This window comes from Tribolium castaneum, chromosome 4, assembly GCF_031307605.1.
Source record: "Tribolium castaneum strain GA2 chromosome 4, icTriCast1.1, whole genome shotgun sequence".
In the NCBI taxonomy this organism is placed as follows: Eukaryota; Metazoa; Arthropoda; class Insecta; order Coleoptera; family Tenebrionidae; genus Tribolium; species Tribolium castaneum.
Genome location: NC_087397.1, coordinates 11,910,210 through 11,925,105, shown reverse-complemented (window position 1 = coordinate 11,925,105; position 14,896 = coordinate 11,910,210). Strand labels below are relative to the sequence as shown.

General features: G+C 34.2%; 1 protein-coding gene across 6 annotated transcripts in view; it reads right to left on the bottom strand.

Moving 5' to 3' along the window:
- Positions 1-14,896, bottom strand: part of msi (musashi) — a 54,722-nt gene that overhangs the window by 23,411 nt on the left and 16,415 nt on the right. For 3 of the 6 annotated variants that reach the window (XM_064356377.1, XM_064356380.1, XM_963325.5), the window contains exon 2: positions 2,646-2,708. The exons of 2 other annotated variants lie outside the window; for them this stretch is intronic. In XM_064356377.1, coding sequence (XP_064212447.1) covers positions 2,646-2,708 — 63 coding nt within the window. Of the gene's footprint in view, positions 1-2,645; positions 2,709-3,581; positions 9,803-14,896 lie in introns of those variants that run through there. One more of the 6 variants, XR_010333862.1, reaches the window with a different exon arrangement.

Here is a 14,896-nt window from a genome sequence, read left to right as displayed (position 1 = left end):
TAATTTGAACTTACAATTTTTTTAATAGAACAACAAATTAAATCGACTTTTTAACCCGTTAAAACTCGGTTACAAATACTTAAAATGAGATACAAATTGACCTGTGAGGTAGTGACTGAATTTAGGAACAACATACAATTCTAAAAAAAACATTTTGTTTATTACTTTTCTTAAAAATCCAATTTCAAATTGTGCAGCTCCTCTTTGGACGTTCTGAGTATAGTTCAACCTTAAGCGTTTGGTGTACAACACCGGAATTGCCTCGCTTTGCAAAATTACTGTCAAAACACACACGACAAAATTACATTTGCAATGAACCCGGCCCACGCTTCCCGGTTCACATCGCTCGATTGTTAATTAAAAATTATTATTACTTGCATTGTTTGCAATAGAAAGAGCCGTGGGATTCAAATAACCGATTCGAGCGGAACAAACACGAAATTTAATTGTCTTTTTCTTCGTCCAACTTTTCGATTAGTTTGATTTTTGATCGAGAGGCAATTTCGAAGCCAGATTGTGGATGTTGGAGGCTTGTCAGGTCACAGGGTTTACATCTCGCTTTGATCTTATTTACTCGACGAGGCTTTGAAAACGATATTTGGTTGGTTATTGTGGAGGCAACCTTGAGACTCATCAGGTAGCTGCAGTTTCTTGACTCAAAAACTATTGTTTGGAGGTTTTACAAGTCAAATTTCCCATAAAGTTGAAGGCCAGTCCACACGTAAACAATTTCGGAAATTTAGGTAAACGCTCAAAACTCGTCACAGTTGGCCGTTTTTGGCGCGGCATTTTTGACGTTGCATATTATTCAGCAATAAACACTTTTAATGGAAAAGTGTTTAAACTGCGGATTGCTTTGTTTACAAACCGATTCGAAAATAAACTTTGGCAAAAACGGCGAACGAAATCCTAACGATAGTTTGTTTTTTTACAGGATATCCGCATTCATACTGTCAATATTTTCCCTTGCATTTAGTCGAGTCGAGACTATAAAAAACGGCGTAACAAAGAAAACGGGCTAAATAGAGCGGTGGAAAATAATTGGATTTGTGGAAAAATTTTAATTTGAATGAGGCAAAGAAACTACTGGAATATTTGTCCTGGGACTACATCGTGCGAACAAATACGGCGAAGAAGAAAGCAATTTTCCGCTTCAATGGGCGGAATCTGACTTAAAACAGGTCTTTCGGGGCTTCAAATACCAACACCTCAATTAAACACACACTTTGTCGTCAAAACAAATAAATTGTGTCGGACATCCATATAGAGACCAATGCTAAACACACAACCTGATTGATTAACTTTTGATAGAAACCTTGAGCACAAAGATCTAAAAATTTCTCGTCACCACCACCACAGGATATCCTTGAGTTACCAAAAGTTTGTTTTGTGACAGTTCTTGATTGACTCGCGTTGACTTGTTGTAGTAATTAGTTTGATTTACGAGCAAAAATAACAAAAAGGACTTTCATAATTGGACTCCGGCGCACGCAAGCCGTATTATTTGCTAATCAATTTGGAGAATTTAAATTAAAACTGAATTACTTGCTCAAATTCATTACAAACTCGGTCGTGTACTAAAAAATGTAATACGTGAATTTCACAGTTTTTAAGCAAATGTAAAAATGTCCATAAACTAGCAAATTTCACGCACATTAAACACGCTTCATTCAAACGAACTGAAAGAACACAAATTTAGTGTCAAACGCCACTCATAAACTTGGCAGTCATCCCTTGATGACTGCACCGCTCTGGTTAACAATAATAAAAACAGAAACACTTTCGAACATCTTCACCGAAAGTCATGATCAACAACAAGAAAGTTGATAGGTCTCACGGGAAATACTGGTTGTTCAGTTAGTTTAAAGGACACCTAAATGTGCAAACTAAACTAGGAGAAAAAACGTGGCTATCCCAATGGTCGTAATCAACTGCACCTCTCTATTCTATCTAATCCAAATAAATAAAAGGAAACTACACGTGAAATTGTGATGTATTAATTGAGCATGCCAACAAAATATTAATCGGTATAATACAGAATAATGTAGGTACAGTTAATAACATCGTTTTCGAACAATAAAGATCGATGTGGGCAATTGGGTGCAGAGTTCAAGGCAACGCACCAACTTTTTGCAAAAGACACGTCCCAAAGATTGGACACAACGTTTGATATAGCGGGGCACTTTTACTTTCCACAAATTGAGATTTGGCCTAAATCAACTGAACTTCTCGAGATCTTGAAGTTAATGAAAAACATTATACGAAAATGTTTGTCTTGGAGAAGAACGGCAAAAACAACTCAATTGGAAGTTTAGTATTGAATTGCGCAAGTTTGATCACTCGAATGGTATTTGGATTTTCCCGCACGTCTCAGGTTAATCCCCTATTTATTAAGCAAATTTAATAAGCTCCCTTCTGTCCTACGTAAACAGTGTGGGTTTAACTAATGACGAGATCTTATCAAAAATACTTCCGGCACATACAAAGCAAGTCCATTACTTCCATGTCCATTTGATCGATGCGTTCAGTTGGTACGTTCCTTTCGAAACAAATTGCCGGCATCGAGTCCGTTGTGTGACTGATGTTGTTGTTATTTGGCGTTATTTTGAAAGTTAGAGAATTTCAGTTAAGAAGTACCGACTTACCACTCGAGTTTAACGTTGGGGTAAACCGTGACAGCCATGTGAGCGTCGAATTCCCGATCGATCCTGCAAACCACATGTCGACATCAATCAGCTGAACAAACAATTGGATGTGTTACGGAAGTCAGGAATTCGGAACGGGATGAACTTGTCATGTATACCCGCAGGAGGAGGCGCCAAAGGACCAGCACAATGGACACGCATAACAATTATTGTATTTCAAGCGAGAAAATCAGGAGCCAGCCCTTAGCGATTTTACACCATTTGTTAGAAAACAGGTCAGAAAAGGCGATTAATGTTTGCTTGACCTAGCAGAAGCGAATTTTTGCCGTTTCATGGATTCCATCAAGCCATTTCCAGTGATGAAAAAATTATCCACGTCTGATTAGTTCCGTCTCATCATCTACATATTTAATAAACGCCCGACATAAGAGTTTCGATTGAAATCTTGCCATTTCAAACGTCTCGTAAAAGTTTAAACGAGGATTTCTGAAATTACCAACAGTGCAGTCGAAGCGGAAAGTATCGCGAGGGAAATTCAGGCTGTCACTACCTGTGTTTATCCAAGGGCTGGAAACGTCTAGTCTCCGTTTCACTAAACCTGTTGCTAACAGATCGTTAACGCCACATTTTCGAATATCGAACTCCAGTGATGTTGGAATTACATCACAACGCATTATTAGTTTCTTCGCAAAAATTAATTATTCGGCTGACGCAAAATCAGTTTGAATGTGTGATTTAAATTGTCGCATAACAAACAGCAAAACACGGATTCCTATTTCATTTTGTTTAGAATACCATTTCGAATTAAACAACAAAATTGCTTGTTCTTGAAATAAATAGGTACATTCTGTGTTCAAATCCTGTAATAAAATCAAAAAACAGCGCTGAAACGTGCTCGAATACTGATGAAGAAAAGCAATAATAATAATACTTTTTATCAAAATTTATTGTTGTAAAATGTTCTCCTACAATACAGGTGGTCCAGCTCAGATCCCGTCTTTCGTAGCTGAGTTATTAGTAAAGTTAAACTTTTGATATTTTGTGGACGTTATATTTGTACTCTAGGATGTAAAGACTGATCCAGAAATACTGAGTCTGTTGGCAACACTGGACTTAAATTTTTAAGGATACCAATGGAGAACTCTTCCAGTTAACAACAATTTAACATTCTTGTGGGGTTGTACGTCAAATAATTGTCAAGAGAAATCGAATTCGGTTACAGTGTTGCAAATTACGAGCACAAATACTTTCAAATGGGTTGCCAACAGACTCAGTATTTCTGGATCAGTCTATATTTTAGAAAAATATTTTTGATTATACAATGTCCCAAAAAAGTATTATGTGACAATAATAATTTGTCCTTCGACACTGTCAAAATTTATGGTTTTTCTCCTGTGTAAGGAAGTTTTGACAACTGTTTGACATTTGTCAGTAAGAAACGTCAAACTATTTTTAACAGATTTAAAGCAATGTTAAGCCTTGTTGAGTCTAATTCGAAGAATAAAATGATGTATTCAACTCGTTTTCGTGTAAATCGGTTCATTTATTTCAACTCGTGGATGATAAACCAGTCGGTTTCACTCGTGGTTTAACAGTTTACTCGTGAAATAAAGCGTCCAATTTACACTCAGACTTGTTAAATAAATAAGAATTTTTTAATAACATGCTATAATTTTATTCATTAAATTTGTCAGTAAAATAGTTGCCAAAACAAGTTTTTGGCAAATAACACAAAATATGCGTTAGGGTTGTAATAAGAAAAAATGTTCCTTTTGTAATTCTGCATCGAATGATATAAAAATAAACAGGGGTTGCCATTTGAAATAAGTAAATAAACATAACCAAAATAAAAGTCCCTAAAGTTTAAAAAGTTTGGAAATTAATTGTAATTTAACTGTAGTAATTCAAATCAATCAAACGTAATTAATAAGTCTGTTAGACCTTGTTCAACACGTACTTACTAATGACCTACTTCTTTACAAAGAAGCACTGTTTTTGTAAATTCCTGTTAATTTTTAAAATAAAATATTTTTTTTGGATTTTAATTTTAGTTAATTTTAAATATTTAATTTTTAATTTCTAAACAAATAAAAAAACTTTAAGGGCATCCTAATCCTAATATGTCCTATAATATAAATATAAATGACATCCAGTGGCGCACTCAGATTTTTTTTAAAGGGGTCCAAAAATTATGTTTTAAATATATGCCATGATAAAAAGATATGTATTTTAAACTAAAAACAATTTAATTGTTACATATGTATGTATAGAAAAATACAAATGTATGTAAAAACTATAAAAATTCACAATAAAAAAATCTTCAAAGAGTATATTGTTTAAATATTTTTTTCTTGAACTTCAAAAAATTTATAATAAATATAGTAATTACAGTCACCGTACCAATGACACTTGAACTACTTGTATTAGTAATACTACTGCTAGTTGTAGTTGTAAGATTAGTAGTTGACTTCATATTGTCTTGTTATAAAATCAAGCAGATGAGTAGAGAGTTTTCTGATTTCCGTTTTTCTGTCATATTTTAGATTAACTTATTTCTATCTTTATCTTATAGCATCTTTTATATTTTATATCTTAAAAAATGAAAAAATTGCTTTATACAAATAAACTAACATAAAATACTAAGATTCACGGGCTAAATATTTAACGGCTAGACTAAATGCATCCGTGAACTGACGAGAATTGATAAATTTTGCAGCAAATTTCAAGAAAAACAACACAAAACATGTCTTTAAGTATTTATCGGAACAGCAAAAATCGGAAGCGTATCTAAGCGCCCATATGCGTCCTTTTTCAATTTTTTTTATAAACAAATTTAAAATTCAAGCCACTAATTAGAGCTTGGGTGCGCCACTGATAACATCTACAAAATATCAAAACTCAAACTTAAATAATAATAATAACTGAGCTAAAGAAGACGGGACCTGGACTGAACCATCCTGCATAACAATTTCTAATGTTTTTACCTCAAAAACGTGTATAAAAATTCGAAAAACGCAAAATCACACAATTTTGGGTCTAATTTTGTGAAAATTAAATTTGTATTGACATCAACTTTGGATTGGAGGAGGTAGGGAGTGGGGAAAAGTCATAAGTTTTATGTAGACAATCAATTCTTAGATCCTTAGCCTGGAACTGTTTAAGGTTGTTTACTTGGGGCCACCAACAAAAGCCTTCAAATTAACTTCCATAAATTATTAACCAGAAACAAGGTCAATGGTATATACATAGTGAATATTTTATAGTCGTGTGTCATTATATCGTATCTACCTATAACAGGCCAAAACAAAATTGGCAACGATGTCTAAACTAGTTTCACGATGTTTTGAATTTATTAAAGTTGCCAATCCCTTGGTATTTTTCGCTCGCCAAAAACAGAAATCGATCGAAGTGTTTCGGAAATGGCAGTGACGAAGGATACGTTTATTATTTAGTTAGTTTTGTGACCGAAGCGTAGTTAAAAACCATCGATTACATACCCTCCTGAACTCAAACATGGCTCAGTTATATTTAGACTCCGGTAAAGCTTCAGAATCCAGTAACCGGAAAATCATCAAATATTATAAAATTGAGGAGAATTCATCAAACAATAGAGGGTTGGTATCGATTCACTAACTCACGATTAAGCTGAATTTTGTCACAAAAGCCTCGCTTCAGTTATTTTGGAGCGGCTAAGGAAAGCTAACTTGAATTGAAAATTTATTAGTGACCGTACCATATCGAGGGTTAATTTAGATGGATGCTGTACAAAACTTTGTCATTAATTTCACAATTTCCATCTTGTGGAGTTTTACGACTACATTTACATTCTGATGATGTATATCTGCTTAAGCTAACTGTATGCAGCTGGTTTATTTTCTTGTCTATCTCCACATTGTCGGGTCATCATGTAAACCAGCTTAATTACATGAGTAACTGTTTAAAGTGTATATTTTCAAGAAATCGTGGCATTTCTGCGGTGAAAAATACCACAAACTAATTGATCGTAAAGCAACATACAAACCGATTTATAAACAGAATCGTTACTGGTTCATATTCAGTCGTAAATTTCGGGTTATGCCCCAAGTTTTAAAAGCAGTTACATAAAGAAAATAAACGTGCATGAAATACGGAACAGTTGCAGGGATTAGAAGGAAAATCCGATAGAATTTCACGATTTATGACCTCTGCCAATAACCACCACCACCACCTATATGGAAGCCGCAAAAGAGACATAAAAAGCTCCACATCTGCTCATACATTATTTATTACGTATGGGGGTGACGCAATTCGTTTGGATTTTAGGGCTGGGACATTTAAATAAGCACAATGAGCCAATCAATAAAAATCAAGCTCTCCAATACCAGTCACACCTTATCAAAACCTACAGAAACGCATGGACAAGTAAAGAAAAACGATTTTTCCTCAAATGCAAGCCAAAAATCCCCTGGTTACCTATTTTGTGCAAAAAATTCAATTATTTTGCAAAATTTCTTCCTACTGACTAATTATTTGTAACGGAATTACTAATAAGGATGAGTCGGCTTTAGGATGAAATTAATAAAGTTCAAACAAAAGTATACTTTTACTTAACATTCTATTTGAACATGTTATGTGTACGGACATCTAAAACTTAGGATATGAAACGACGTACAAATAAAACGTCCCCGTCCTCGATAGTTCCGTTAATGTCGCTAGAGGCGCAGTTGTTCCATTATCGTCTAAGTTTTCAGAGCAATGAATTTATAAAAATAGTTGTAATTAAATAACGGTTAGTACAAAGTGAACAAAAAAACACAGGCAGATAGAGCATTAAATTCTCAATAATAGGAGATAAAAATAATGCAAAAATCATATCTTAAACTATATTTAAAAAAATTTCAAATATTTACCAATTTGCACTCTGCCCCATATTTTTCAAAACGCTGCGAATACGGTTACAGATACAAGAAAATGTTAGGAAGAAGTTGTAGAGAATTAAAATTCCTTTAAAAAACTCCGCAAAACTATATCCCTATGTTTAACCATTTAGGCCCCAAAGTCATTCAAAGACTCAAGCCACGGATTTATTTCATTTTGCCGGTGGTCAAGTATTGGAAAGTGAAATTATACCTAAACCATTGGAGATAGAAATATGGTGTCGCGGACTTTTTTATAGAAAATTTAATTCTCTACAATCACGTTCTTTACACTTTTTTGTATCTTCAACCGTGTTCGCTGCGTTTGTAAAAATAGCAGGTGGAACGCAAATTAATAATTCAAAGCGATAATTTTTTGGGCACCGTCGCCTATTTATCAAAATGCTGCGAATACGGTTAAAGATACAAAAAAATTAAAGGAACGAGGTTGTAGAGTATTAAATTTTCTACAAAAAAGTCTGCGACACCATATTTCTGTCTTCAACGGTTTAGGTGTAAATTCACTTACCAACACTTGACCACCGGAAAAATAAAGGAAATCCGTCTCTTGAGCGTCTTTGAACGTCTGTAGGGCCTAAACCGTTGAAGATAATGATATAGTCTCGCTGACTTTTTTAAAGAAAATTTAATTCTCTACAACTTTCTTCAAAGCATTTTTCTTGTATCTTTAACCGTATTCGCAACGTTTTTTAAAATATAGAACGAAGCACAAATTTTACACTTTAAATATTTCTTTTCTCATGTTTCTCATGAAAATTTTAGTCGTCAGTTTTTCTCGTCTGTTGAAAATGCAAAGTCTAATATTACTGCACTTTTTTCGAAGTAATTAGTGAATTGGTTGAATTTAAATTAATTTAAAACGATTTGGCACCGAGACGGTATTACATTCGAAGCGCCCTCATTTTACTCTGCTGTACTATTTTTTATGGGTACAGAAAATCGTACGATTTTGTATCTCGTTTCGTCTCCTAAGTTATAGTCCTCCGTAGTTATGTATTTAATGTACCAGGTGAGGCAATCTTATCGCGCACCTAAGAACACTGCGATTTCTAATTACTGTACGTTCGAAAGGTATCACTTCGAGTTTTTTGGTAATTTTTCACTTACTTACTTACTTGCTCAAAACGCCTTGGATTTTTTACTATTTCAATTTCGAAATTCTCACTTAAAAATAAGAGGAATTTTATTATAAAAAAAACGATTGCAATAATTGAATAATTGTAGTTTTTTGCATTTCACGCTCATACTATGAAAATTTGGGATAACGTTAAAGCATAAAATTGAAGCGTTCTAACCCTATCGTTTACAAACGAGTTTTTTCTTTTAAGCAACTAGAAGTATTTATTTTTTCACTGGCACTAAAACTTGAAACACCCTGTAGGTATAGATTTCACCTGCCGAGCCGGCACTCTAAGAAACAGTTCAGTTTTTTACCTAGTGCGTCGAATGGCTCGTTCGAGTGTAAAGTTGGTTCAAAAACGTGCAATTTCTCTGATCTAAAAATACAAAATAATGATGTTTCACATTATTTCTGAAATCTGAAGACAACTACGAGTAATTCAAAACGGAGCGTTGAATTGAACCAAACGGTAGTTTATATTACAAATTATGTTCAAGACAAAATGTTGAATATTTAATGAATGAAAGAGCCACGTATTTATTTCATAAATTAATAACGAAGAACTAAGTTACATGATTGAAAACTAATTGCTGCTACTTTGTTAACTTGAGTCGAGTTCACGTTGCGATGTGCTTTTCAATTACTTGCTCCAATTGACCAGAAAACTGTAGTAGCCCAAAAATAATTATCCGTTTTTTGGTCAATAAATTAATTAAAAGAACCTCGGAAGCAAAACAGGAAAATGTGTTCGATGTGTTATAAATAATGAACGAGTTTCTTAAAATAGAGTGTAATTTTGTAAAACTTTAGTCACACACATTTCGACTGAGTATTTCATAATTCATAGTCCAAATATAGCAAGACTCCACTTATTTTCGTCGATCTTCACACGAATCAAGTATTGACATTGTAGTTTGTTGGCACCGTTTGTAAAATAAACACTGACGTTTTAAAAACTGTCCAAACAATTGTGTGAATTAGGAAAAATCGAGTCAATCACCCGCCGTTGTTCTCCTAACCCAACTTGCAAAAAACTGCGACTGGTTGGCCTTCGTGAGTAACTCCAAGACATGGTCGGTCGTCGTTGACCGAGCGACCGACTGGGCCAACGTTTTCTTCTCCTGCAAGGATGCATATTTTAAGAAACCTGCTTTGGTAAATCGAACCGCTGCATGTCTTTCTTTGTGCGTAGGTTATGTGAGAAAAACCGAAAAAGTAGCCAGTCTTTGTGTAGGATGATGCCAGGAAGAACCCAACTCATTAAAACGACGAGTTGATCAAACCGTCAAAAACATCATGAGGAGAAGAACGCTCCAGGCCATAAAATAAATCACTTACGCAATCAATAAGTAGCACAAATAATAGCGTCTAATAGAAACCTAACTACACCTATAAATTTAAGTAATTGGGAAATTGTTCAGCTTCAAACACAGCAAATACAAACTAAGTGAAACAATCCCGCCTGGAATTTATTAGATGGTACATACGTTTTCCGCCGACATGTGAATTTGTTTTAATTAAAACTAGGCGACATTCTTGACGATCGGCAAAAACCCGCCCCAGAAAGGCCAAGTATTTACCCTGCGATAATCTGAGTGGTTCTCCACACTTGTCAAAACATAAAAGATCTAATTTTCTAAATCGGCTCAGCTCGAGCCAGGATTAATGAATAAAATATGTGCTATCAAATTCAACCGTTCCACATTCAATCAATAAATAATACACAATCTCCCATAAAAGGCTAAAAACCAGCATCGAGTTCTAATTTCGAATCACGTTCGTTCAATTAGAGCTGCACCCGATGCTTAACTTTGTTCCAACTACTGTTAAATCTTATTTTCACTTCCACCATTCAGAACTGTGCTGACAATTCCAGCCAACCGTTTTCTAAATGACAATTATCGTGATTCGAATCGACGATAGAGCGAGCTTACAAACTTGCAGATACACAAAGCCAGCTTTTTATCCCAGCCTATTGTCCGGAAAAATGGTCAGGACTTAATGAGGAATAATTTCAAATTTCGTTCATCACGCTATTCATAGCTACGTTTACATTAACTGACTCGAGAATTACCCATATGTTCGAATAATGAGTGCAATTCGATCATCACGCCATTAGAAATTGCGGCTCAAAATGGGAACGCTTGAGTAATTGCTGAAGTTGTCTCAAAATAAAATGACAGATGACCGAAGTTTTGGAATGAGGATTTTGTGTAAGCATTGACAGGATTTAAATTTAGGAAAACGAGGCATTTTCAGAACATGTTTCCACCTTGTACTATTTATACAAGCCGCGATACATTTTTAGATATTTAGATAAATATCACATTCACTCGAAAGCAAAAACATTTTTAATGGGGGTTTTTATTTACAAAGTAGAACGAGACCGTAAATCAGCCCGATTAATTTGATGTTCCAAAAAATTGTACTGCTTTATTTCGCAAGATGTTAGGCCCTTTGTGTGGGAATCAGATAACACCACATAAAATTTTAATGAAATCACTGCTCCAACACCAAACGACAGTGACAAATCAACTTCTTATCTCCATTAGCGCCCTCGCATGTACCGAGGGGTGCAATCGCCGGAAACCCGATGTCCACAATGACTTTGGCCAGGTTTCCAATCAAAATTTCGCTTAAAGATCGTCGTAAATCAGGCGGAATTAATCAAGGCCCCTTTTCTTTACGCACTCCGGGGGGATTATTGAATCTCTCCGAGAGCTTAATTTAGTGTAACTTTTGTTCGGCGGTACGTTTTCAAGTGGTTGTCGATGGAAAATTAGGCGTTTTCGATAGTGAAACCCAATTTTCGAGCTGAATATCGCGCGCTGAATTTCCTATTTTGAAAAGATAAACAATTTCCACTTTACACAGTGTTATTAAAGTTTGCTGTTTGCTCACGTCGGCCTTTTTTCGCAAAATCTATTGACCACATGAATCACGTTAGATAATTTCAAATAGACTTTATGTAACTTGCTTAGACCTTGCGAACTACGCCAAAAACACTGACGTCATTACTTTAGCGTATATAAATTTGCGTAGGAAATACCGTTTGAAATTAAAAAGTTCGCTTTTTAAAATATACAGGCTGTTCCGTCTAAACCTTACATTATTGAAGGTTCTAATAACGATATTTATTTGAAAGCTGGTACTCAGGCATAATTCGTTAAGTTCTGCTCAATGAAAATATTTTCAAGATGGCGACACATCCGGTTAGACCGAAAGTCGCTATCAAATTTCTTATTTTAAATGAAAAGCTATGTTTTTCACTGCGTTTTTGGATTAGTTGTGTTATTTTAAGAGAGTTTTAATCAGCTTTTCCTATACCTAAGTTTACCCGCTTTCAACATATTTTAGATTTTTTGAAAATTATTAGATTTGCATCTGGCATTTAAAAAACTTTCTTAATTTTAGAGATTTCAAAATCATATTTGGAGAATTAAAATAAAAAGCCTATATGTGTTCTCCAGTGTGTTCAAAATTGGAAAAGAAGTTAACAAACCAAAAAATTTTAAGGTTAACTTCAAGTAGCCATAACTTAATTTTTTCAAATTTCCCAATTTTTATTTTACTAGGTGGAGGAGAATTTTTTCTACATCGATCTGTATATTAGCAATTCCTAGACCTATCTGTGCTAATTTTTAAGTTATGTTGGTTTTATTGACATTGAAGAAAATTTCTCAATAACCACAGCTATTAAAACATTTCTGATTAAACAAACCACAAACTCTGTTCAAAATTTTGTTGTCCGTCTTGTGAAAACAAAATTAATTCATTGAATGTTGGTTTAAAAAACTTTAATTTTAATCTCACATTGTTTCTCTTGTTTCCATAGCAACCTATGAGAAAAGGCCTATAGCTAATGAATTTCTCAATCTCAACAAAAAGTTATTTTTGAATAATTAGCAAAATTAAGAGGAAATTTTAATAAGTTAAACTAAACAAAGACAAACAACAAAAATAGAAAGTAGAAAAAATAGTATATTACACTCGTTTTATAAGACTTTATTGTGGCACTCATTTTATTGGAGCACTCCTTCGTCGTGCTCCAAAACTATTCGTGCCACAATAGAACGTCGTATAAAACTCATATAATAATATACTATTCTCACATTTATTCTCTCGTTTCCATGGCAACCTATGAGAAAATGTTTATAGCTAATGAGTTTTTCATTACCAACAAAAAGTTATTGTAACTTGAAAATTATTAAACTTAAGAATAGGGAATGCTAATACAGATCGATGCAGAATTAAATTTTCTACGATTTAATGAAACAAAACTTGTGGCATTTCATTTGAAAAAATGAGTTATGGATGCTTAAAGTTCTGCAAAACTTAAAAATTTTGAGTTTGATATTCTTTTTTAGAAATTTGAAAACACCACAGGAAAAATTCAAGCTTCTTCCTCTTTCAAATGAGCTAAAAAATATTCCCAAATTTTTAAAAATGGCAGAGTTATCGATTTTTAAACTAGAAGTTGCATATCCAAAAAAAAATAAAAAATCGTAAATATTTCGTAAACCATTATGAACTCTACGTTAAAATAACTCTAGTAATCCATCCAAACACATTAAAAAATACAGCTTTCCATTTAAATTAAAAAAGTTGATAGCGACTTCCGGTATAATCGAAAGTGTGACCATCTTAAAAATATTTTAATTGAGTAGGACCTAGAAGATTATGGTTGTAAAAAAAATTTCAGACGACTATCTACTACCTACTACTAACTACCACTACTTGTAACGTGGGATTTAGACGGAACACCCTGTAGAAGGTTAAAAACAATCGCACAATACTTAAAATTACAATTTTCACGAGCAACGCTTTGATTTATCAAAGTAATACACAATTTCTAGTGAATGTGTTTCAGTTTATTGGTCTTTTTACGTGTGGAAGATAGAAACCACTGAAAATTTCATTGCGATACTTGTGAATTGCGCCTGCATAAGCAAAAGCGTTTACTGAATAAATAATAAACACACGAAATCAGGCAAACAATTTGTTTCTTTTTTAATTCGCTTATTTACATATCTAATTATAAAGTCAAAATAAAGATTCATACGATTCAGGAGACATCAGGCCCAGGAAAATGAAGTTCGTCGTTACTTCATTATTTACGAAACTAATCGTATTCTAAAAATAACATCATTAAGAATTTACGAATTCACGACGTGAGTGGGTTCATTTATGAATTAGTATTGATTTTGACCTAAAGAGCATCTAAACATTTTTCCAAAAAACGATCGTTGGGCGATTTTGCGTCACTCGTTCCTATTTTAAATATGCTAATCTTTTCGATGATGGTCACGGCATCTTTTTCATCCCAGTAGCAGCTGTCTTTATCACCACTTTCAATCGCAACATCAAATTGAAATGACGCACAACGTGTAGAAAATAAGTCACACCTCGAGTCTGACCTGCCTCAAAGAACAGAATCACATTCAAAACAGCTTTGTTCGTTTCAATCCGGCACCACGTCCTCAAATTACAACTAAAAGTATAAAGAACGAACACGTGTTTCGAATTGTAACACAAGTTATTTTCGAGGGTCGACAAATCCATTACGATAATTAATGTCAATCTTCTTAGGAACCAAAAACTCCTCAATTTCCTCTAATCACGTTTTTTGCCCCCGGCTAATTTCTCCACAGCCGTAATCCATTACTTCCAACTCCTTTTAAAGTAACCTAATCTCGGGGACAAAGCCGCCGCGCAAATAAGTGTGATTTAATTTATTAAAACCGGAACGGGGGTAATTAGCACTTTGTGGGCGCCCTTGTCTCAGTATTGGTTTGGTTTGTAGCGAACAACAAGTGAATGGGAAAATTTATTATGGCGTTTGTTGGACTTGAAAGAAAGTGTCACCACTGCGTCCGATAAGCGAAAAAATTCGGCGTCAACACTTCATTTTAAAGAAAGTGGCATTGTTCCGTCCGCTCAACAAACGTACAAGACAATGGACAATTTCACACTTTAATTAACATTATTCGAAGAGAATTTCATAAAATAACACGCCGAAAAACGCCCCAACGCTTAATTAGGGAAGATCAGGCTTGATTTTTCGTGCAGGTCGTGATTTATTAAAGACAGCTGCTTTAAGATGCAACCTAACTGAATAACACCATTATTGTTATTAATGTTTTTGCTAATATCGTGCCAAAACTAAGTCTCTATATATAACAAATCAATTTTCGCGGTAATTCGTTACGGAAAGC